The 23,425-nt window shown below is 38.1% G+C and overlaps 1 protein-coding gene across 1 annotated transcript in view; it reads left to right on the forward strand.

The window, feature by feature from the left end:
• The window catches only part of TM9SF2 (transmembrane 9 superfamily member 2), a 56,543-nt gene extending 37,079 nt beyond the window's left edge, over positions 1–19,464 (forward strand). The window contains exons 11-17 of the mRNA XM_059903037.1: positions 1,380–1,499; positions 4,666–4,723; positions 7,727–7,886; positions 9,649–9,800; positions 11,026–11,137; positions 14,624–14,795; positions 18,774–19,464. Coding sequence (XP_059759020.1) covers positions 1,380–1,499; positions 4,666–4,723; positions 7,727–7,886; positions 9,649–9,800; positions 11,026–11,137; positions 14,624–14,795; positions 18,774–18,841 — 842 coding nt within the window. The 3' untranslated portion in view covers positions 18,842–19,464. The remainder of the gene's footprint in view (positions 1–1,379; positions 1,500–4,665; positions 4,724–7,726; positions 7,887–9,648; positions 9,801–11,025; positions 11,138–14,623; positions 14,796–18,773) is intronic.
• The last annotated feature ends 3,961 nt before the right edge of the window (positions 19,465–23,425 follow it).

Raw genomic sequence — 23,425 nt, forward strand, 5'->3', positions numbered from 1 at the left:
ATAAATGTTTGGGAAGAGAATTATCAATGCCAGATGTCTGGCACCTGAATAAGTTTGGGGTTTACTGATTTGCACCTTTTGGCTCAGTTTGAAGACTAACTAGAACATATTGATCTACTAACAACTTAGATAAGGAGATGCCGGTGTGATGGGTGAGACTAGCATTTGTAAGTATATTGCACTGAAGAGGGTACGTTGGGAAAACGAGTCATGAAAGAGGTTTGGACACAGGCAATTGCACGGAATCCCCAGAGAGCTGAGGTGGTGCTGGAGCAGAATGGATGCTTGAGGGTGAAATTCTGCTTTGAAATTTTATTGAGAGCTGCCTTCTGCCCCTCTCCGATCTTTGTTGGGGTCAGCTAGAAAGTGAACTTGTAAGGAAGGAACGTTTCAGAGAGCCTAGGTTAGAAAATGATAGGGATTGTTTCCCTACACTGCTCGAATATGGACTGTTTTGCTTCAGAACAATCCATTTCTCAGGCCTGGGAGGAATTGGGGGTGGGGGGTGCACCTTAGCTGAAATTCCAGTAGACCGTCTGAAGTTACCCTGTCTGGTTTCCTGTCATCGATCGTGAGTTTCTCCTCTTCAGTTGGTGCTGATCAGAGGGTGTGCGATGGTGTGTGCTTGGCTGTGTGCACCCAGGGGAAACACTGGGAACTTTGGTGCTCCTGGGATTAGAAAGCCACCTGCATCTGTTCTTGGATTTCTTTCTGAGAAAACCATAACTTCTGACTTGCAGTTTAAAGCTAGGAATTGCTATAAATATAAGATAGTACTTCTTTTCTTATTAGTTGGGAGGGTTATATAGGGAAGAACAAATAAAACGAACTAGCTGAATAAGAGTAGGAACCAGAATTTCCCAAGTCATTGACCAAGCCCTTCAGTAACTTGTGTTCACAAAGCGAATAGTACTATGAAATCTTTTTTCCCCTGTTTTGTTCTTTGATTAGATTCTGTCTTATCTCTTTATGTTTTAATGTTACAAGGTTTTTTTCACCCCAGAGGACTCAGTATTGTTTTTACAAGGAACAAAAAGTGAGACTATTTTATAGTGGGAATATTTTTTATTGATGTTAATTTTAAAAGCTCTACTTGAATCTCAGAAGAGCTGAAAGCACTCCTGAGCATCCAGCGAGCCTCCACTGATAACAGGAAAGGTGGGGTCTTGTGGACCCTGACAGGAAACTTCCAAATTGGAGCTTGCTTTATGTGTGATCCTATAGATACAGTGCCTTAAATACTACTAAGTTTCAGTGTGGTTGCCTGGTAAGAGAGCGTATTTTCATGAAGTTGTATTTAGTTTATCGTTTAAAACGTGAGAGGGGTCTTCTTTCACTTCGAAGGAAACCATAATAAAATTCATAACTTTATTTTTTAGTCTTTGCTTGCCTGGGATTTTTGTCGCCTGCCAACAGAGGAGCGCTGATGACTTGTGCTGTGGTCCTGTGGGTGCTGCTGGGTACTCCTGCGGGCCATGTCGCTGCCAGGTTCTATAAGTGTAAGTGAAAGCCACCCTGCTGCGTGTTCAGACCAGGAGTCGAACCGGCTACATCAGTTGTCTGAGCCTTTGTGTCTGGTAGCTGATGCTCTTTAAACAATACGTGTTATAGGTGTGTATCCTTATTTAATGAAGCTTGTGAAGGGGGTGACTGTCCCTAGATTTGCTCGTTCAAACACGCTTAAACAGTGGGTTAAACAAATTTGGGCGCTGCTTATCCATCATCCCGTCTCTCCTTCTTAAGTTTTGACATCACAGGTTTGGCTGAACAACTTAGATTTGCTACATTCATAGAAACATATTTATAGACTAATAAAGGAAAAAGTGTACGAGTGAGTATCACTGATTTATTCATTAAAACAAGTAGTATAGGGCTTCCCTGGTGGTGCAGTGGTTAAGAATCCGCCTGCCAGTGCAGGGGACACAGGTTCGAGCCCTGGTCCGGGAAGATCCCACATGCTGCGGAGCAGCTAAGCCCGTGCGCCACAACTACTGACCCTGTGCGCCTAGAGCCCGTGCTCTGCAACAAGAGAAGCCACTGCGGTGAGAAGCCTGCTCACTGCAAGTAGAGAAAGCCCGCGCGCAGCAATGAAGACCCAGTGCAGCCAAAAATAAATAAGTTTTAAAAAACAACAAGTAGGGGCTTCCCTGGTGGCGCAGTGGTTGAGAATCTGCCTGCTAATGCAGGGGACACGGGTTCGAGCCCTCTTCTGGGAAGATCCCACATGCCGCGGAGCAACTAGGCCCGTGAGCCACAACTACTGAGCCTGCGCGTCTGGAGCCTGTGCCCCGCAACAAGAGAGGCCGCGATAGTGAAAGGCCCGCGCACCGCAATGAAGAGTGGCCCCCGCTTGCCGCAACTAGAGAAAGCCCTCTCACGAAACGAAGACCCAACACAGCCAAAAATAAAAAAATTAATTAATTAAAAATCCTTCCCTCTACTTTAAAAAAAAAAAAAAAAAAAAAAACCAACAAGTAGTATATACAGGAATACCTTATATGAGAGAGGTCGTACTTACATCAGTTTAATATTTATAAAAGTAAACTGTACTTAAAGTAAATTAAGATCTCACTGTTTTAAAGAGCCCTGAAGTGAGTTACTTTTGTAGCATGATTTGTTGCATTCTCTTGTATTCTTGCTTTCCAGAAGTAAAATAAAGTTCAGTGAAAAAAACGATCAGAGCCACAGAGTAAGGATGGGGATATGATTAGATGACTTAGAAAGCAGCTTTGCCAGGGTCCTGCTCAGGAATCCTGTCGTCCCGTTGAGATGGTCCCGTAGGTAATCTGTGAATTTAAATGCCAGGGAGATGCTGACGCAGGGCTAGGGTTGCCCAAGGTCTTCTGATAGGCATAAGGTTTAGGGAATAACCCTAAAACATGGTAGGGTTACACAGGTGGCCTTAAGGTGTGGTTGGCTAGACTCAACCCCAAATAGAAATATTAGACTTTGCGAGATGCATAGAGTATGTGAAGTTCTATATTCATGTATGTGTGTGTGAGTGTGTTTAATTTCTGTGAATTTTGTCAGAGTTCTTTTTATCTTTCATTCTTTACTAATAGACATAGGATTAGGGTGGTCAGATGTATTTTAACACATGTGAGGTACGCTTGGACCCCTGCCTGCTCCCCCTTTCTCACTGTTGCTGTGCGCTGGGTTTCTCTGAGTTCCTCAGTCAGCCTGTGCACCTGCCTTCCCACATGCTGTTCCCTCTGCTTGAGCTCTGATCCGTACTCTCTGCCCGACAGACACGCCTCCCCTTCATCTTCTCTCCGTCCTTCATTTCTCCTAGCTGCAGATTAAGTAGCATGTTAATCAGGCAGAACATTCTGAGACACACTGTCACGTGGCCCTAGTCAAAACATGCTTCATTTTATAGAAGCATTTTTAATGTTTCAAAAAATATATTAGGATTTTGAGTAGAGTTGTATTAAACCCAAAATTCATAATTTCACAATAGCCTATCAGTAATGCTGTGAATTCAAATCATATATATATAATTTGTTGTTTTCTTTTAGGGCAAGAGGTACTTAAACTTGCTTATAAATTGTTAAAACTTTTTTTAAAAATCAAAGCGGTTTTCAGATCTCAGCTAGTTTTATCTCCAACTTTTAAACTAGGAGCAGGGGAGTATTTTCATTTTTTTTTTTTAGTCTGGAGACTTAAGTTTTTAATTGTTTTTTTTAAAGTGGGGAGGGCTTCCCTGGTGGCGCAGTGGTTAAGAATCCGCCTGCCAATTCAGGGGACATGGGTTCAAGCCCTAGTCCGGGAAGATCCCAGATGCCGCAGAGCAGCTAAGCCCGTGCGCCACAACTACTGAGCCTGCGCTCTGGAGCCCACGATCCACAACTGCTGAAGCCCACGCACCTAGAGCCCGTGCTCTGCAACAAGAGACGCCACCGCAATGAGTAGCCCGCACACCGCAACAAAGAGTAGCCCCCACGCACAGCAACGAAGACCCAACGCAGCCAAAAATAAATAAAATAAAAAATAAATAAATTTATTAAAAAATAAAATAAAGTGGGGAAAAAAATTAGAGAGGGGCAAAGGAGAGTAAAAAGTTTGTAAGTAAATTTGTTCTGTCAAGTGGCCGTAACCCGTCTACTCTTCTTGGTCACCTGATCCTACACACTGGTCTCCCCACCGCCACCCACGGCCTACCTGAAACTACAGTGCTGGAGGCATCCTGGAGACTCAGACCTACTATGGGCATTGAAGTGTGTTGCATGTCAGGCTTGAGGGTTCCTAGTTTTATAACGAATTCTGAAACTGACCTCAGGATAAACGGGAATCTGCAGTGCACCCTTTTTCCATCTAGTCCCATTAATTAAAACTGGGTTAGAATTTAAGGGTTTGTTTTGTTTTGAAGTTTAAAAGAAAGATTAGAAAAGAAAAACTGGTTTGGATGACTTTCCTTTGACACTAGATTTATTTTATGCTGAAACAATCTTTAGAGCGGGACTTATCCAGGGCAGTCCTGTGATATGCATCTCTGATTTGGATCATTTGATTAGGGAGTATTAGGACATTTGCTAGTGTCATTTTCTAGGAATAGGCACCCAGTGCTGTCTGTTAATTTGTCCAATACGAGACCTGAGGTATGGATATTTGGTTTGCTTTGAAGAAAAGTCTTTATGTTAATGCCACTTTTGTTTTCTTCTGCAGCCTTTGGAGGTGAGAAGTGGAAAACAAACGTTTTATTAACATCATTTCTTTGTCCTGGGTAAGTGAATTTTTCAATAATAACTTGCTTGACATAGTCATATTTTAGTTCCCAGAATTTCTGTCCTGTAAGTCTAATCTTTTTCTGTCTCTATGTACCCAAGAAAATGAATTTAATTTTTAAAAAGTGAATATTTAATAAACATTTGCAGAATGGCAACTACGTGTCTTATCTGGAAAGGGTACCTTTAGACATGAGAAATTTTTATATTCCTTTTCTTAAAAGTCTGTTTCTTAGTCTGGCATATTGTCATGTAAGGCTGCATATAAAGTTTTTGACCTAATCACAGAAATGAATTCTTACCTGAAGATCGTTCAGGCAGGCATACATTTGCGGATTTTTATCATAAGTATAGCTACTTTTAAGCATATTCCATTAATTAGATTAGAGTAACATATACCAAAAATGAAAAAAACAACCACCAACATAAAAAAACAGAACATCTGTGGTGCTTTGGAAGATAGCTTCTGATATCAAGTATCTGATGTGTGTCTGGTCCTAGAAATAGAACCCAGTTTATCCCCTGCTCACAGATTAATGGAGGGCAAGAACTGGCCTCTGAATAATCAGCAGCAGTAAAGTAGGCCAAGGGTTAAATCTTGAAGCCAAGACTGTTCCATTTGCAGGCCAGAAATGAAAGAATAGCTGGCATTTTTATACATGATTGGGTTAAATAGTCTCAGATTTTCACCTCCATTGAAGATTCACATGCCTCTCAGCCATTCATGTTCTATTCAGATTTTTATGCTTTCCTCAAGCCATATCCTTTGTCTTCTTTACCTCTGCTGACAGTTGAAGAAGTGCCCCTCCTTACCAAGACTGTCAGCCACAATTTCCTTTGGAATCTTGCCTTTCAAACATCCCCCCAATCTCTGACATAATCCATTTCTCGCTTTCTCTGTGTTCTGGTCATGTGTTTCATCTCTTCCTACAAATATGCTTACGTTTCCCATATTCTAAAAAGAGCTTCCTATAAGCATCTTCTAGTCTACTGTCTTTATTTCTTTTCAATTTTCAACAAAATGCCTTGAAGAAATAGTCTATACTCCCTTACTCTGATTTTTTTAGCATATATTTACATTGTAAACCCACATAATCTTTTTCCCGCATCACTTTAGTGAACTTCTGTCTAAGGTTACCAAAGATGTTCCCATTTTCAAATTTAGAAACCATTTTTCCTGTCTTTACCTCTTTACATTGTGTAACATTGGAATACCTTTTCCTTGAAACTCCTTCCTTTTTTGCCTTCACAGAAATTATCCTATGCTAGTTTTTTACATCTCTGATCAAACCTTCTCTGATTTATCATCTTCATCCCACCCTTAAAAACAGGTGTTCACCAGGGGATGATGAGGTAAGTAGAGAGAAGGAGAAGAGCCAAGAACCCAAGTCCCCAGGGCACAGGGAATTGGTGTTCATCTAGGAAAAGAAGGATCATTTGATAATATGAAATCAATTCATAAAATTTTTTTTATAAATAAGCACCTGCATATAATTATTGCAGTAGGCACAGCAAAATGGCATTTGATAATATTAAAGATTGTTTCCAGATTAAAAAAGAATTTAATGGAGAGAGAAGTGCTCCCTTCTATTAATAAAAATCTCATCTCTAATTCAAAACCAACATCATTTAATGATGAAACACTAGAGACATTTTCATAAATCACTTTTAGGGCTTCAGTTATTTAAGTTCTAGTTACATTAAGACATGAAACAAAAAGAAAGGTGGAGATTATATTATTATTTATTGGTGACATAATTTGTATACGGAGAACATAAATTTGAGCTATAAACTTGTAGAATTAGTAAAAGAGTTTGGCAGAATGGCTAGATATCAGCTAGTATTTCAAGATTATGAATACCACCAGTAGCAAGTAAAACATCTTAATGGAAGTGGTAGTTGTATGGGGAAAAGACTGTATTCACAGGAGTATTAGCAACAGAAAAACTTTGCAACACCTGAAGTAACTTCTCAAAATAGGGACAGTCCATATGACAAGTCTGCAAAGCTTGTTAGAGATACATACAAATTCACCATGTTACCTGACCTGATGAGAAGACCAAGTATTGCAAAGGCATTTGGAGGGGTCCTATGGCTGCCAGGACAGAGAACACAGAAGTAGACCATGTATACACAGAAGCATGCTAGACGTGGCATCACCAACCAGAGGAACAATGTAAAATGATGCTGGGACAATTGATTGTCCACATGAAGGGAGAAAAATTCTCTTCTTAACTCACACACATGAAATCAGTTCCAGGTGGATTAAAACCTAAATATAACGGGTGTAACAGTTAGACAAAAATTTAGAAGACTATTTTTACGAGCCCGGGTTAGGAAAGGCTTTCTTAAGTTACACAGAAGGTAAAGGAAAAAATTGATCACTTTGATAACATTAAAAACTGTGTGTGGCAGGGGGGTATACAGAAGTGATTATAGTATTATTACAGCCATGTTTTAAAAATGTACTCATAGAAGAATGACTGAAAGGGACGAAGTACACACATTCATATGTTTGGGTTCTTAAAAGTCATAAACTAGGAGAAAGGTATTTAACAAGGAGTTATTTGCTGGAGTATATAAATAACTCACATATGTGACTTTGCAAAAGCCCTGCGACCCAAATGAAAAATGAGCAGTGAATATAACCAGCAAGTCACCAAAGGTAAAACCTAGAAAGCCAACAGACACAAGGATGCTCAGCTGCAGTTGTCAATAGGAAATGCAAATTAAAACAACAAAGTTAACAATCCCAAGCATGATGAAAATATGGAAAGAGGTGAATTTCATAAGCTGCTGATAGGAGTTCAAGCCAGGCAAAACCAATCTGAAGAGCAATTTGGCAGTTTCTACTAAAGTTTTAAATTCACATACCCTTTGACTCAGCAGTTCCACTTTCCTTGTGTGTAACACAGAAATCATGATATTAACTACATATGATTGCTACTGTATCATTTTGCTTCCACCTCAGGTTTTACCCAAAAACCTATTGTGTCTTTCAGGATTGTGTTTGCTGACTTCTTTATAATGAATCTGATTCTCTGGGGAGAAGGATCTTCAGCAGCTATTCCTTTTGGGACGCTGGTTGCCATATTGGCTCTTTGGTTCTGCATATCTGTGCCTCTAACGTTTATTGGTGCATACTTTGGTTTTAAGAAGAATGTAAGTTTATAGGTGTTAACTTATTCAAATGAATCTCAACTGTGGAAATTAGCATATGCCACCTTAAAAGACATAGGTATCTAAAAGATACAAACTAGTCCTGTGGGATCTGGATTTCATAGAAAATTGATGACTTCCTAGTTTGATTGCAGTCATTCTTAAAATAGTACTCAGAAGAGTGTGGTAGAGAGAGGTTATGGATGTAAACTTAGATTTCAAAGTTTTGTAAGTAAATGGAAATGGAAACTAAAATGGATTAATAGGAAGTGAAATGCTAATTTAAACTAATGAAAAATTTGAATATATTTAAAAATAAATTATTACTTTTTTTTAATCTAAAAAGTACACGCATTTTTTTCTTAGCCATAAGTGTTTCTAATCTATATTACTTAACTAAGTAAACTGGGTAAAACTGAGTATGGGTTAGGAAGTGAAGCTGTAACAAAAGTGACTATACAGTAAGAGTAGCAATTTTTTTAATATGTAGCTTTGGAATAAATTTTATATGCTTACCTGCTAATATTTTATTTTAAGAAATAATATAATCAAGTCTCAGTTCCTCAGTCTTTCAGTCTCCACCTCTGCTGCCCCCTTTCTACCCTCAGGCTAAGAGGAAAATGAGAATTCTTCAGTGTCCTCCTCTAACTCCACTTCACTATCTTTGCTCTCCTCTGAAAGTATCTCCACAAGGTTAAGAGAAATTACGTAGTGTAGTACACTTTGTGAGGGGACCTGAAAAAACCCTGGAAGAAACTTATCTACCTTGACTTTTAAGAGACTTCAGAGTCTCCACTGCACCTACCATGCCAGGCTACTAAAAGATTTTTCAGTTCTTTGGCATTTTGTTTAACTTATGACTTAAAATCTATATAGCATAAGTAGTAAACTGATATGGTTTGAAATTTTTTTTAATTACATAGATTAAATAAGTACTTAAAATTCTAAAAATATAAAAATTGAAGAACGATTTAGTGGTTCTCTGCCTATATACACATATACCTACATGTAAAATAATCTAGTCCACAGGAGTATAACCTCAATGAGAATATCAAGTTTTAAATTTTGATATGTCATCACAAAAACTATAGAAGTATGTTTTTGAACTTTTTTGCAAGGAAATGAATTTCTACATATGTACTCTTTTTTCCTCTTATGTAACTGTTTAGGTACTTTAGGTTCCATTTGTTTTTATACTACCATATAATGTGTTACGAAAGGGAGAATAATTGAGAACATCACCAATAACTTAGGATTATAAAGCTTCATAGAGCCATTCATTATCTTCTTCGTGTTCTTAAGTCTTAGTAAAATTGAGCAATTTTAATAAAGATGACATTGTCCATCTCCAAAAAAAATACATTGACCACAGTTTCAGAACCAGCTGATTTCTTACAGCAAGTATGTAATTAAAAGGAAAAACCTAACTCTACCTTTTTATTAAGTACTATTTTCTGAGTACTGTATTATCTCCTCCTGTGTGTTTCTTACTTTGTCTAAAGCCATTAGTCATTGGATCACTGCTGGAAACAGTGGTGGCTTGTTCCAGAAGACAGACTGAATATTGTACCTGGGGGTATCTGGTTTGTTGCTTCTAAATACAAATGTCACTTGGATGACTCAGGTAGACTTGTATCGCCATTCGTGTCAGCATGGAAGCTGAGAAAAAGCAGGCAAATAATCTAGTACAGAGAAGAATTTTTTCCTCTCTGTACTAGATTATAGATATATAATTATGAATCCTTTCTTTTGTTTTTTTCTGAAGGCCATTGAACACCCAGTTCGAACCAATCAGATTCCACGTCAAATTCCTGAACAGTCCTTCTACACAAAGCCGTTACCTGGTATTATCATGGGAGGGATTTTGCCCTTTGGGTGCATCTTTATACAGCTTTTCTTCATTCTGAATAGTATTTGGTAAGCTAAGGACTAAGTCAAGTCCTCTTATTCCCATTCCCATTATATGTAGTACTAGCTTTCTCTTTTTGTTTATATGGATTACTATTTATACCTTGTAAATGTAAGCCATTCTCCAATTATCGGAAATCTTAAGAGACAAAAGGTTATTTTATCTTTTCAGTGTGAGAAAGAATAATTGTGATAAGTTATTGTTAATCAAGGGCTTATCATTTCTTACTCTTACTTAATTCTCAGACCTCTGTAAGGTGGGTATTATGCCATTTTACAGAGGTGAAAATGAGATTTTGGAGGTTAAGTAATTTGCCTGTGTCACACAGCTACGTTTTCTGTATGACAGAAAATTAACCTAAATCTCTCCAAACCTGTGCTCTTTAATAAGTCATCTGTAGTGCTTCAGAGAAGATACTCTGAGCTCTTGATAGAGGGGATTCAAGCCAGCATTGGAGAAAGGGTTGAGCTAGACAGCCTTCAAAGTCGTTTCTTGGGCATTCCCTGGTGGTCCAGTGGTTAGGACTCTGCACTTTCACTGCTGAGGGCCCAGGGAACTAAGATCCCACAAGCCGCATGGCACAGCCAAAGGGGGGGAAAAAAAATTACAAAGTCGTTTCTTATCCCAAGATCCCTTCACTCTCTGATTTCTTGTTTGAATGGGAAAGCACGTAGTGGCAATTTTGAACCTCACTGTTAGAGTGTGTACATTGCAGTATATTATGATCCTTATTTGATCGCATTGACATATGTTACAGAAAGTACCAAGGTCCCAGGTAGCATTGTTAGAACTAAATTGGAGCTTTTTAGTGATTAGAACTTGTCTTTCATTCCTGACTGTTAGTGTTTTTTCCAAATTCAACTGATTTTTATCATATATGATAGAAAACAATATGTACCAAATGTAACCTTTTCTTAGTTTGGCTCTGTCTTCACATTAATTTTATCAAATTTGTCTGACTCACCAGTAGACAGATGGGCTAAGCATATTTGAATAAATAAGAGTTTCAGGTTCTCCCTGAACAGGAAGGCAGAGTCCAATAGCACTGCTGCATCCTTCCTCCCCCTGCCCCATCCCCGCCCCATCACTGTCTAAATCTATGAGAATTTGTCTTTGATTAGTTGGGAGAAAAAGCAAACATTTTCAGTTCAAGAAAAATGAGAAGAAGATTTTGTCATTTTCTGTGTCAAAGAGGAAATATTTATAGCTTCATCTTGATATGTTTGATTATAGGTCACACCAGATGTATTACATGTTTGGCTTCCTGTTCCTGGTGTTTATCATTTTGGTTATTACCTGTTCTGAAGCAACTATACTTCTTTGCTATTTCCACCTATGTGCAGAGGTATGTATTAGCAATATTCAATTACGTTAATTTGTGGACAGTATTTATAATTTTGGCATAAGGCCACTTTGAATACTATTACAGTAAGACCCCTACATACGAACGAGTTCTGTTTCAAGAGCGCGTTCATAAGTCCAGTTTGTTCATAAGTCCAACAAAGTTAGCCTAGGTACCCAACTAACACAGTCGGCTGTATAGTACTGTACTGTAATGGGTTTATAATACTTTTCACACAAATAATACATAAAAAACAAAAAAAATCATTTTTAATCTTACAGTACAGCACCTTGAAAAGTACAGTAGTACAGTACAACAATTGGGGTACAAGGACTGGCATGGAGTGAACAGGCAAGAAGAGTTACTGACTGGAGGAGGGAGAGGAGGTGGGAGATGGTAGAGCTGAAGGATCGTCAGCAGTAGGAGATGGAGGGCAAGCTGCAGTTTCACTCACGCCTGACGCTGATGGCACAGGTGCTGGTTCCTTGCTGGAACCAGATGCACGTTCGCATCTTTGAAAGTTCTCAACTTGAAGGTTCATATGTAGGGGACTTAACAGTAATTGAAGTAATTTCTGTAAATATGTGTTATTAAGGTAGAAATTGACCTGTATTCCTAAATCGAATGTAGCCTTCTTTAAGATTGAATTAAGATAGTATCCTGATTCAGTATATTTATTTATTTAGAGCTTAACTTTAAAATGTTAATTTCCTGAGAATAACACATTTTGCTGAATTTTTATTCTTTAACTGTCTGACTTTAAAATTAATATTCTTTTTTTGTGATACAGACACTTGTAGACTGAAAATTTAGTGAAAATAAACATTTTAAGTGGAAAAATTTATTAAAACATTTCAGAGATTACATTGTTATGAGTTATATACTTGGCAGCATGGTGATGTGTGTTGGTGTCCTTAGGTCACTTCTAAAGATTTAGATTGTGTTAAATCATTCTTTTATAGTTGTTTTCTATACAGGAGATAAAATCTGACTTTGTTAAACTTGAGACGCTTTTTTAAAAATTGAGATTAAGTTCACATAACATGAAATCAACCATTTTAAAGTGAACAATTCAGTGGCACTTATTACATATACAGTGTTGTGCACCCGCTCTCTCTGTCTCAAAATATTTTCATCAACTCTAAATAAAATCCCGAACCCATTAAGTAGTTACTTCCCGTTCTTCTCTCCCCTTCAGACCCTGGCAACCACCAATCTGCTTCTGTCTCTGCAGAGTTATCTGTTCTGGGTATTTCATGTAAATGGAATCATACATTATGTGTGACCTTCTGTGTCTGCCTTCCTTCACTTAGCAGAATGTTTTAAGGTTCATCACACTGTAGCATGTATCAGTGCTTCATTCCTTTTTATAGCCGAGTAATATTCCATTGCATAGATAGATGTACTCCAGTTTGTTTATTCATTCATTCATTGATGGACATTAGGCTTGTTTCCACCTTTTGGTTATTGTGAATAGTGCTGCTATGAACATTCGTGTACAAATATTTATTTGGGTACCTGTTTCCAGTTCTTTGGGGTATATATGTTGGAGTGGTATTGCTGAGTCATATGGTAATTCTTTGTTTAACTTTTTGAGGAACCATCAAACTGTTTTTTCCACAGTGGCTGCACCATTTTACATTCCTACTAGCAATGCACAAGTGTTCCAGTTTCTCTACATCCTTGCCAATACCTGCTATTTTCTGGGTTTTTAAATTATAGCCATCCTAGAAGGTGTGAAGTGGTATCTCATTGTGGTTTTGATTTTCATTTCCCCAATGACTAATGATGATGAGCGTATTTTCTTGGGTATCTTGTTTGGTGAAATGTCTAATTCCTTTGCCCATTTGTAAGTTGGGTTGTTTATCTTTTTGTTTAATTGTTAGAGTTCTTTCTATATTCTGGATACTAGACCTTTATCAGATATATGATTTGTAAATTTTTTCTCCCATTCTGTAGGCTGTCTTTTCACTTTCTTCATGATGTCTTTTGCACCAAACTTTTAATTTTGAGGGTCTGATTTATCTATTTTTTTCTTTTGTTTCTAAGAATTCATTGCTTAAATCCAAGGTCATGAAGATTTACCCCCATGTTTTCTTCCAAGTGTATAGTTTTAGGTCATTGATCCATTTTGAATTAATTTTTGTATGTGGTATTAGTTAGGGGTCCAACTTCATTCTTTTGCACGTGGCTATCCAGTTTTCCCAGCACCTTTTGTTGAAGAAATTATTCTTTCCTCATTAAATGGCCTTGGCAACCTTGTTGAAAACACATTGGCCCATAGATGTGTGGGTTTATTTCTGGAGTCTCAATTCTGTTCCAGTGGTATATATGCTGTTTTTATGCCAACACCACACTGTTTTGATTACCATGGCTTCGTATTAAGTTTTGAAATTGGGAAGGGTAAGTCTTCCAACCTTGTTCTTCTTTTTGAAGATTATGTTGGCTCTTTAGGGCCCTTTGCAATTTCATATGACTCTGAGGATTGGCTTTTTCATTTTTGCTAAGAAGGTTGTTGGAATTTTGATAGGCATTGCATTGAATCTGTAGGTTGCTTTGGAGAGTGTTGCCATCTTAACAATATTAAGTATTCTAATCCGTGAAAACAGATGGCTTTCCATTTATTTAAATCATCTTTAATTTTTTTTTAGCAGTGTTTTGTAGTTTTCAGTGTACAAATCTTTCACCTCCTTGGTTAAATTTATTCCTAGGTATTTTTTTTCTTTTGGATGCTGCTGTAAATGGAATAATTGTTTAAACTTCCTTTTCTGGATCGTTCATTGTCAGTATATGAAAACACTGATTTTCATGTTGATCTTGTACCCTGCAACTTTGCTGAATTCATTTATTAGTTGTAGTAGTTTTCGTGTGTGGATTCTTTAGGATTTTCTAATCTTGGTGTGCTTTTGAAATATATATATTTTTTTTACATATTCCAAAGGGTAAGATAGTGAAGTATCTTTTAGAAGATCTCCTGCTAAGCTGTAAGCCACTTTATGTAAAAGTAAGAGAAGCTGTATTTAAAAACCTACCTTATATAAATTGTTAGTAATAACTAAAAATGGGTTTCAACCAGGGTTTTTTTTTGAGGATAATCTTCTTCCTAATATAGAGATGACTAGACTATAAGTAATACTAATTTTGAATTATGTAACTAAGCTCTTCGTATATTTCTTTTCTTTTTGGGAAACATACATTTTAAAATATAGCCTAATGCTTCATTATTCATAAACTGTTTAAGATTTTTCTACAGGTTTTTAGCCAGTCTTTAAGTAGTTCCATCAAAGCTAGAGGGTGCTTCTCAGCACCTTTAGTGAGGAGGGAAATTGGCAAAGTTCAGTGTGAGAAAGAGACTGGAACCAATAGCAAAAATTAGGCTTGGGGCGCTATTTCACTTAGCTGTGTTTGCTTTATAACTTTATTCTACTGCACGTTATCTATTAATTGGAAAGTAATTCTTGATCTTTCATTTTTTTCTTTTCTACCCAGGATTATCATTGGCAATGGCGTTCATTCCTTACCAGTGGCTTTACTGCAGTTTATTTCTTAATATATGCAATACACTACTTCTTTTCAAAACTGCAAATCACAGGAACAGCAAGTACAATTCTGTACTTTGGTTATACCATGATAATGGTTTTGATCTTCTTTCTTTTTACAGGTAAGAATTAGAACGAGTTATTTTTAGTTAATAAGTTTTTAGGCAGATTACAGTTATTTTAACTTGCATCCAAATTACAAGCTCTTAGGCACATTACAATTACATGAAAGCTTGTGCTACTCAGTGCTCCTGTATTTAGTTTTGAGCGCAGCTAAGCATAGTTTGGTCTGCCTCCCTGTGAGGTGAATATCAGTAAACCGAAGGTGAGAAAACAGAACCTAAGGGGAGGAGACTAAACGGGGTCCATTGTTGTGCTGCAAGTACAGGGGCATCTCAACCAGTAGTTCTCAAGGTTTTCCCCTGTTAATCTCTTTTTTTTTTTTTTTTTTTTCATTTTATTTATTTATTTATGGCTGTGTTGGGTCTTCGTTTCTGTGCGAGGGCTTTCTCTGGTTGCGGCAAGTGGGGGCCACTCTTCATCGCGGTGCGCGGGCCTCTCACTATCGCGGCCTCTCTTGTTGCGGAGCACAGGCTCCAGACACGCAGGCTCAGTAACCGTGGCTCACGGGCCTAGTTGCTCCGCGGCATGTGGGATCCTCCCAGACCAGGGCTAGAACCCGTGTCCCCTGCATTGGCAGGCAGATTCTCAACCACTGCGCCACCAGGGAAGCCCCCCCCTGTTAATCTCTTAATGGAACAGTCTTGCTTCTGCTCATTTCAGAAATAGCATAAAAAGCTCTAACTACCTAGGTTTAGGAGTAAGTAGAAATTGAGGCAGTGAAGTCAAGATGAGATTGAGAATAAATGATATCAAGAAAAGATAATCATAGGACATCCCTTATTCTAGAAGTTTTAAACTACAGGTTTATATCTCCACTTTAAAATCCAAGTACCTAATGGGATACAGTGTGCTTTATATTGGTATTTCTATGTGTATATCTTCTCTGTCCACCTAGATAAGTTTTCTGTATCTCAGAGCCCTGTGGGTGCTTGGTCAGCATTTGTGGAAGGACTACACCAAAAAAAAAAAAAAAAAAAAGACTGGGGGGACCTTTCTTTGTCATAAAAAATGTACATCTAAAATTTTATCTAAGATTGTGTTGCATGCTATGTCAGGAAATATAGGAGTCAAAAAGAAAAAAACTTTAAAAAAAAATTTTTTTTTAAAGTTTTTATTTATTTTTGGCTGCACGGCATGTGGGATCTTAGTTCCCGACCAGGGATCAAACCCGTGCCCCCTGCATCGGAAGCACGGAGTCTTAACCACTGGACCTCCAGGGAAGTCCCAGAAAAAAACTTTCTAAAAAATTAGAACTTTTCTATTTTTTACTCATCTGTTAACATTTAAGAAAATTAGGTAGAATTTTGAAGTGCTCCATTGCTATGTCAGTATGTAACAAGCTTTAGGCACTTACATCAATTCTGTACTGCAGGTCATTCATTGGTCAGACATAGTGGGGTAGAAGTTGGGGGGTGCATATCTTGATGCTATGTGATAGATTTAGGTCCATAGCCATAAGTCTTAATAAATGTCTGTAAAACAGTCATAGCCTGTGAAACAAGGATTACTGTTTTTGTGCATCTGTATCTGTGTCCATGCATGCATATATAGAGTAATTTATTCCTTGTTACACACAAAAAATAATGATCTTGGTGAATGTCTTGTTGTTTTTCCAGGCATATGTTACAATGATAATTTAACCATCACCTGAACTTTATTGTTCTTGATTTTTAAAGTGTCATATTTTTACTTATTTAGAGTAAAACAAATTTTGTAATCTAAATTCTGGAGCCACATCAAATTGAATCAACCAGTTAAGCCAGTAACTTTCAGTGTATTTCACTTTGTGGAAAAGGTTCTCTACATAGGAGTGCTGAGCCCTTTCAGTGTCTTGAATTTTTCTGAAGTGGGGATATCCATATTTATTTCAGGACTCTGAACTGACACCTTTTATTTAAGTCAATCTATTATACAAGACAAAATAATTGTTCTGTCACATAAGGAACGATGCCACTTTTAGTATGTACACTATATCTATTCAATGTTAAGAACAAAATAAAATACTAGAAGTATTTTGTTAAGAACAAAATAAACAACTTTCTTAGGGTTGCTAGAATGATGATAAAATGTTTTTTCTCATCTTAAAATAACCTTTTATTATCTTGAAGTTCTTGCTAACCATAAGATTGTTTAAATATATTTATGTTTTCACCATTACTTTTCCGAAATTAACCCCAACCTCTTCCCAAGTCTTAATAATGACCCTTTGAATATCCAAAAGGTGTATTTGTGTGTCCTCCAAAACACACACAGTGTGCATGACATGCACAGAGTAGGTACTCGGTACATGTATGATGTGAGAATAATAACATTCATAACTTCTGTAGTAATGGCCCAGGTATAGTCTCTTGACTTAGAAAATCTACTTTAATACTTTCTGTTTATATTACATTTAAAACAATGGTGAAAACTGTTGGAACTTTAAAGATAAAACTTCCACAAGGGGCATGTATGTATCTCCTTCTGTATTCTTCTGCACCCCTACCTAGTGACTATTTCTTAGGGGGTAATCTTGGGAAAAAAGCTATGCCTCAGCTTTAAAAATGTGTTAGTTTCACAATTTAGAATATATTCTCTTAAAACAGAGTCTCTGAATTTATGTTTAGTAAATCTAAGCATGGTATAGTTTATAAGAATGCTACACTTGAAGTCAGAAAAAGTGAATTTGAATTCTGGCCTTTCTTACCAGCCACAGGCCATTAGACAGTTACGTAACTCCTTGGAGCCTCATTTTTGTCACCTGTCTAGCATTCAGATTTTTTGGCATGTAGAGGGATGAAAATACCTGAAAATTAAGGCATGTATTTTTTCATGAATCATCTCATTTACTCTACATAACAGTCTATGGAGATAGGGCAGATAAAATTATCCCTCTTAAATAAGATAAAGAAATGGGCTTGGAGATTCCAGGTGTCTAATCCAAAGATGATACACACAGCTCATGACAGAGCTGCTCTGTCCTCCAGTACCACACCACCTCTCATTTCAGAGGGGGTGTGCCTTTGTTACTATTCTAATCATATCACTTTCAACACTTTGTAAAATCTTTTTGAGTTATTTTATTGTAATTCTTTGAAAACTGATCATTCCCACTAACTGTACTTAGAAAATATCCCCATTTAATTACTCTGTGAATCTGATATTCTGATACTTAAGCCATTCATATCATATGTTGAATTAATTAAATGGCAGTTTTCCATTTTGTGATAAGAAAATATTCTTTCTGACTTACTTCACTCTGTATGACAGACTCTAGGTCCATCCCCCTCACTACAAATAACTCAATTTCATTTCTTTTTTATGGCTGAGTAATATTCCATTGTATATGTACCACATCTGCTTTATCCATTCATCTGTCGATGGGCATTTAGGCTGCTTCCATGTCCTGGCTATTGTAAATAGTGCTGCAATGAACATTGTGGTACATGTCTCTTTTTGAATTATGGTTTTCGCAGGGTATATGCCCAGTAATGGTATTGCTGCGCTGGGTCGTAAGGTAGTTCTGTTTTTAGTTTTTTAAGGAAGGGTGAGAGGGAGGTGCAAGAGGGAGGGGATATGGGGATATATGTATACATATAGCTGATTCACTTTGTTATACAGCAACATTGTAAAGCGATTATACTCCCAAAAAAGACGTGGGGAAAAAAAATGAAAATATTCTTAAATAGAAAAGTAAAATTGGCATCCTTTTCATCTTCAATTTTAGCCTTTTCCATGTAATAAGAAAAAGAATATATTACAGAAAGCGTTCAGTAATCTTATAGCATAAAAAGTTTTTTCTATCAATTTCTGAAAGAAATTTGATTTGAATTCTGTATCTTTCAAAAAAGTTCACGGATCTATGGTATATTCCTGTTAAGTAATGATTTATAGTTTTGTGGCTTTTTTTAAGGAACCAATCATTTTAAGCCTGTATTTTTGTGTAAATCATGAAGCTGCCTTTGAAAAGGGATTTATTTTTGTTTTTTCTTTTATAGGAACAATTGGCTTCTTTGCATGCTTTTGGTTTGTTACCAAAATATACAGTGTGGTGAAGGTTGACTGAAGAAGCCCCGTGTGTCCAGTTAAAACAGAAATAAATTAAATTCTTCATCAACAAAGACCTGTTTTTGTGACTACCTTGAGTTTTATCAGACTTATTGGCCTAGTAATCCTTCAGAAACAACATAATTCTAAATACACCTCTCCCCCTACACCTGTCTCCACAGAATGTATTATCAACACTAAAACATTTGTATTGTGATTTGATTAAGTATATTTTCAGTTGTTCTCAGTGAAGAGCAAATTTAAATATTATGTGCATTTGTAAATATAATAGCTATAAAATTTTCAGTACTCTAATGACAAAGTAGAAGAGGCCATATTAAACAATACTGATGAAATACAGGACAGTTCATTGTAAATAGGATTTTCTAGGCTTGGTAGGTGGAAAGAATTATTTTTCTTTGAAGGAAGTAACTTTTTATCATGGTAATTTTGAAGGATAATTCGTATGATGTGTATTGGGGGGATGTGGCTTTTAAAAAAATCTTGTCTTGGTTGTAACTGTTCATATCTTCTTTTCTGTGTTGACGTCATTATTCCCATGGTATTGGCCTTTTAAAACTATGTGCCTCTGAGTCTTTCAATTTATAAAATTCTTATCTTAATAAATATTGTAAAAACGTCTTCATTGCATATTCATGGAGATTCTGTAAATACAAATCCATTTACCAATAGTGTTTTTAATGATTTATACTATTATGTCAGATTTTACTGATTTTTGCTAATGTAATACTTTCTGAGTTTTGAGCTAAATGAAATTCCAGTCTCCTGGGCTTTGTAACAAAACTAAAATTTTTCACTATTAGGCAGTAACAGAAATTTTAATCATGCAGATCTAGCCAGATAAATTATGTAAGTATAGTAGTTAATATGAGCCTTACTGCATTGCCATTAAGAATTTCATATTTTTTACCTGTTTTTCAAAATACAGTATTTTTTATTTTTTTAAAAAGTCAGTTTTTATGATCTGTACATTAACAATGACTAGCGATTCTTCTTCTTTATGATTACATTGTCTTAATTTGGATTTCCTAGAGTTAAGAAATAACCGTGTTGCAGCATGTTGACTGGGACTGTCTCATGTATGGCAGTAAACTAAGCAGGTGGGGCTGGGTTAGCCGCACTGTGGAGAGTTCCCTGTTTCCTGCTTCAGCAGTGCTCGGGTGGAAGGAGCTGGGGACTCAGAATCCATCCCATGGTTCTGCCACTGAGCCAGGGCCCTGCCACAGGGTCCCCTCTCAGTGGCCATCACCACCATGACTCCTCTGCCTTGGATGATGTGGCTTTGGAGAACTGGCCAACTCCTTGAGGAGGGACATGTTGAGAAACTGTGGAAGCTGCAGAACCGAGGTCACAGAACCTTCTTTCAGGACATCAAGAAAGCAGATGGTAAGGACTGGGAACACCTGAGTGCCGTGGGAAAGTGTGAATCAGTTACACTTCCAGTAAATTGCACATCAGTAATTGCACAAACTAGCTGCCATCAAAAATGACTCTCCCCCTCCCCCATTCATATGACTTCCTTGAGACCCATTACATGAATTTATCAGAGAACTGGGCAGTCAACCTGTGCAGGATGGGGGCCCAGGAATCTGGTGTTTTTGACAAACACACCCTGGGAGGCAGTGACAACTGGAGCTGAGGTTCAGGCTGGCTTCCCTAGAGCTATGGGAGTGGCTTTGGACCATCACCAATGCAGTGTTGCATCATTGGGTTACCTTTGACCATTCTAGAGGGAGTGCACCCACCTTTGTAAACCTGCCACGTGTGTGTGTGTGCGTGTGCTTGTGTGTAAAAAGGGAGTAGAGGTGATGTGGAAGGGACACAGGTGTTAGATGGGGTGTGTGTGTTTCAGCCCTGCTCTACCACTAATGAGCAGATCCCTTCCAATATAAAGCCCTTGACTAAAGTATTCCCTTTCCATCCTCAGAATTCATCATAATTTTTTCAGTACTGATGTTTGACAGTTCTATTATTGTCTTAAATATTACTCAAATTATTGTATAACTTTGCAGGCTTATCCTTGCAAATAGATCACACACTTCTCAAGGGCAGGAACCACTACTTGTATCATCTTCGGTTCAGGCCCATGGCATAACAGGACTTTGCATGTCGTAGGCGTATATTTGTCGTTTGAAACTAAGAATTTAAATAAGTGATATTGATTTTAAATATTTAAATTATTTGATATAACGATATAAAGACACTATTTCAATATTTTGTTTAGCTCTCAGGTTCCAGAGTGTGGGGTTTTGATTCTGTAAAATTTTGCATTTTAATGTGCTTCCAGCAACATCGTCTTGTACACTTGTTCTATGTTCATTGACAGTTGTTAAAACAAATCAGCACTGGCAGAACTTGGCCAGCTTCTCTCTACACTTAGTTTGAACTGTTACCCATGGAACCAGCTCAAACGTAAAGCTACAAAGAGGCTAATTGAAATCAAAATGCTGGGTCATTTCTCATTCAAATAAAACAGATGGCCCTCCTTGCCACACTTCTGTCAAATTTGGGGGGCAATGATTAAATGCATTTTTAACTCCCACACATGGTTACTCTGCTCTTCAAAGGAATTAAACACAGCGATTGAAATGTGGGGGGGTGCAGGAGGGAGGGCTTTTTTAAATAGCAGAGCTTGTTTCCCTTTATTTTGAAGGTTTAAGAAAAAGCACTTTAACAGGGATAGTCTGTATTCACAGTTTCAGTTTAGATTCTGAATATTTAATTTTCACTTTAATTTAAATTTTTCTTTGGAATAGGTAATCCATGCACATGGTAAACAGTTCAAAATGGACAAGAGAATATAGAGAAAAGTAAGTCTGCTTTCATCCTCAGTCACTGACTTTTCTCCCCTGGAGACAATCATTGTTAACAGTTTCTTTCCAGAAACTGAAACTTCGTTTTTAATTTACCTACTTGAAAACCTCTTTTTTGATTCCTATAACTGACGGTATTAATAGTATCTGGTTTCAGAATTGGCGTGAGAGTTTTAAGAAAGCAGCTGTGGAGTTTGTATTTTTATTGGGCTGGGTATGTTTGGTATATTAGTACAAAGCATCGCTGTTATAAAAGTCACCTCATTGACATTTAATAAATCTGTAAAGTGGTATAGACCACTTCTTAGGACCTGTTTGGGGAAAGAAATTTGAAGAGAAAATTCTCTTGTCCCATAGCTGGCTAGTTGCTCCAGCTCCACTGCCCAGAGACAGTACACAATGACAGGAGATCTAGTAAAAGATCCCAGCTCATGGAGGCAGCATCTGATTCCACGAATTGCTGTGCAGAAATGTGGCCCCTTGTTACTGATCTCTGGAAAAGGGACTTAAAAACAACCTGATGCCTGGCTAAAATGTGCACTTGTGCACACACACTCGCATGCACCATTTGCCTCAGCAGCTGGGTGCCCTTCCTCGGCTTTCTCTCCACCTACCCTCCCCACCCAGTCTTATCAAAGCTTAATTTCAGGAGAAGCCACAGTGTGGTTTATTTCTACCTCAGGTGTGAATTTCATTTGTTTTTACATCCATGTCAGGGTGGTTGCATTTTTAACCATGTGAGTAACAGTGAAATGGGCTTTGTTTCCCGGGGGAAAAAAAATCCAAGGATCGGTGTGAACAGCTGGGGAGTAGTTCCTTCTCGGCAGCTCGTCGTTGCTCCCCCGAGGTGGCTGACTTCACGCGCTGGAGCAGCCCCTCCGGGGTTTGAAGGGACTCCCCGTGTTCTCCCTCACTGTCCTAGGCTGTGGCCGGAAGCCCAGGCGCACGGGTGCCTCAGACACACTCCCGGCTCAGGCTCCAGGTTCCAGCAATTCCCCAGGCTCACCCTGCTGCTCCCTGGCCTCCTAGGATGGTCCCAGGAGGCTGTGGCAACCCCCACCAACCAAAGCCCAAGGTGCTGCTGGTGAAATGCGCCCCGAGGGAAGGAAGCGCAGACCCTACACAGTGCCCGTGAGCTGCCCTCTTCCACTGGAAGATGCAGCCTACCTTTCAGAGCTGTGAAAAATCTGTAAAATCTACTTTGATCCCGTCTGACTTGCACTTACATTCAGATATTTAATCTTCAGGCTGCTATGAGGTATGTGTGAGTAAACGTATGTGAAATTCTGTCAGCAAATGACGAAAGGCTAAACGGGAGTTGGGTCAGGATGTCATTTTCTATTAAGCCACAGTTCCTTCTGATCCTCTCAATGTTCTAGTTACGCAAACACAATGGTTTGGCATTGCAATCTTTATCCTGATTTCACCAGCTTTTCTAGATGTTCTATGTGTGCGTTATCCAGAGTAGCATATTACTCTTTATTTTCTTAAAATCGTAATGTGGCCGCTATCGGAAGGAGAGAAATTGCTGGGAGGTGGGGAGCCCCATACACCCTGATCCTGCTCCCGGCAAGAAGGAGCTAACCTGTGGTGCATTCTGAGGGTTTAAGCTGCTGACTGGGCGGTGGAGGCGAGCCCCAGGCCCCTCGAGTCAAGGCAAGGGATGGTGGTGGAAACCACTGGAGGCTGACCCAGCAATGTGCATTGACTGGGACCTGCTGGTCGAGGAGCCCAGTCTGCTGGCTTTCTGGTGAACAGAAAACATGAAT

Source organism: Balaenoptera ricei, chromosome 18 (genome assembly GCF_028023285.1).
Source record: "Balaenoptera ricei isolate mBalRic1 chromosome 18, mBalRic1.hap2, whole genome shotgun sequence".
Lineage (NCBI taxonomy): Eukaryota > Metazoa > Chordata > Mammalia > Artiodactyla > Balaenopteridae > Balaenoptera > Balaenoptera ricei.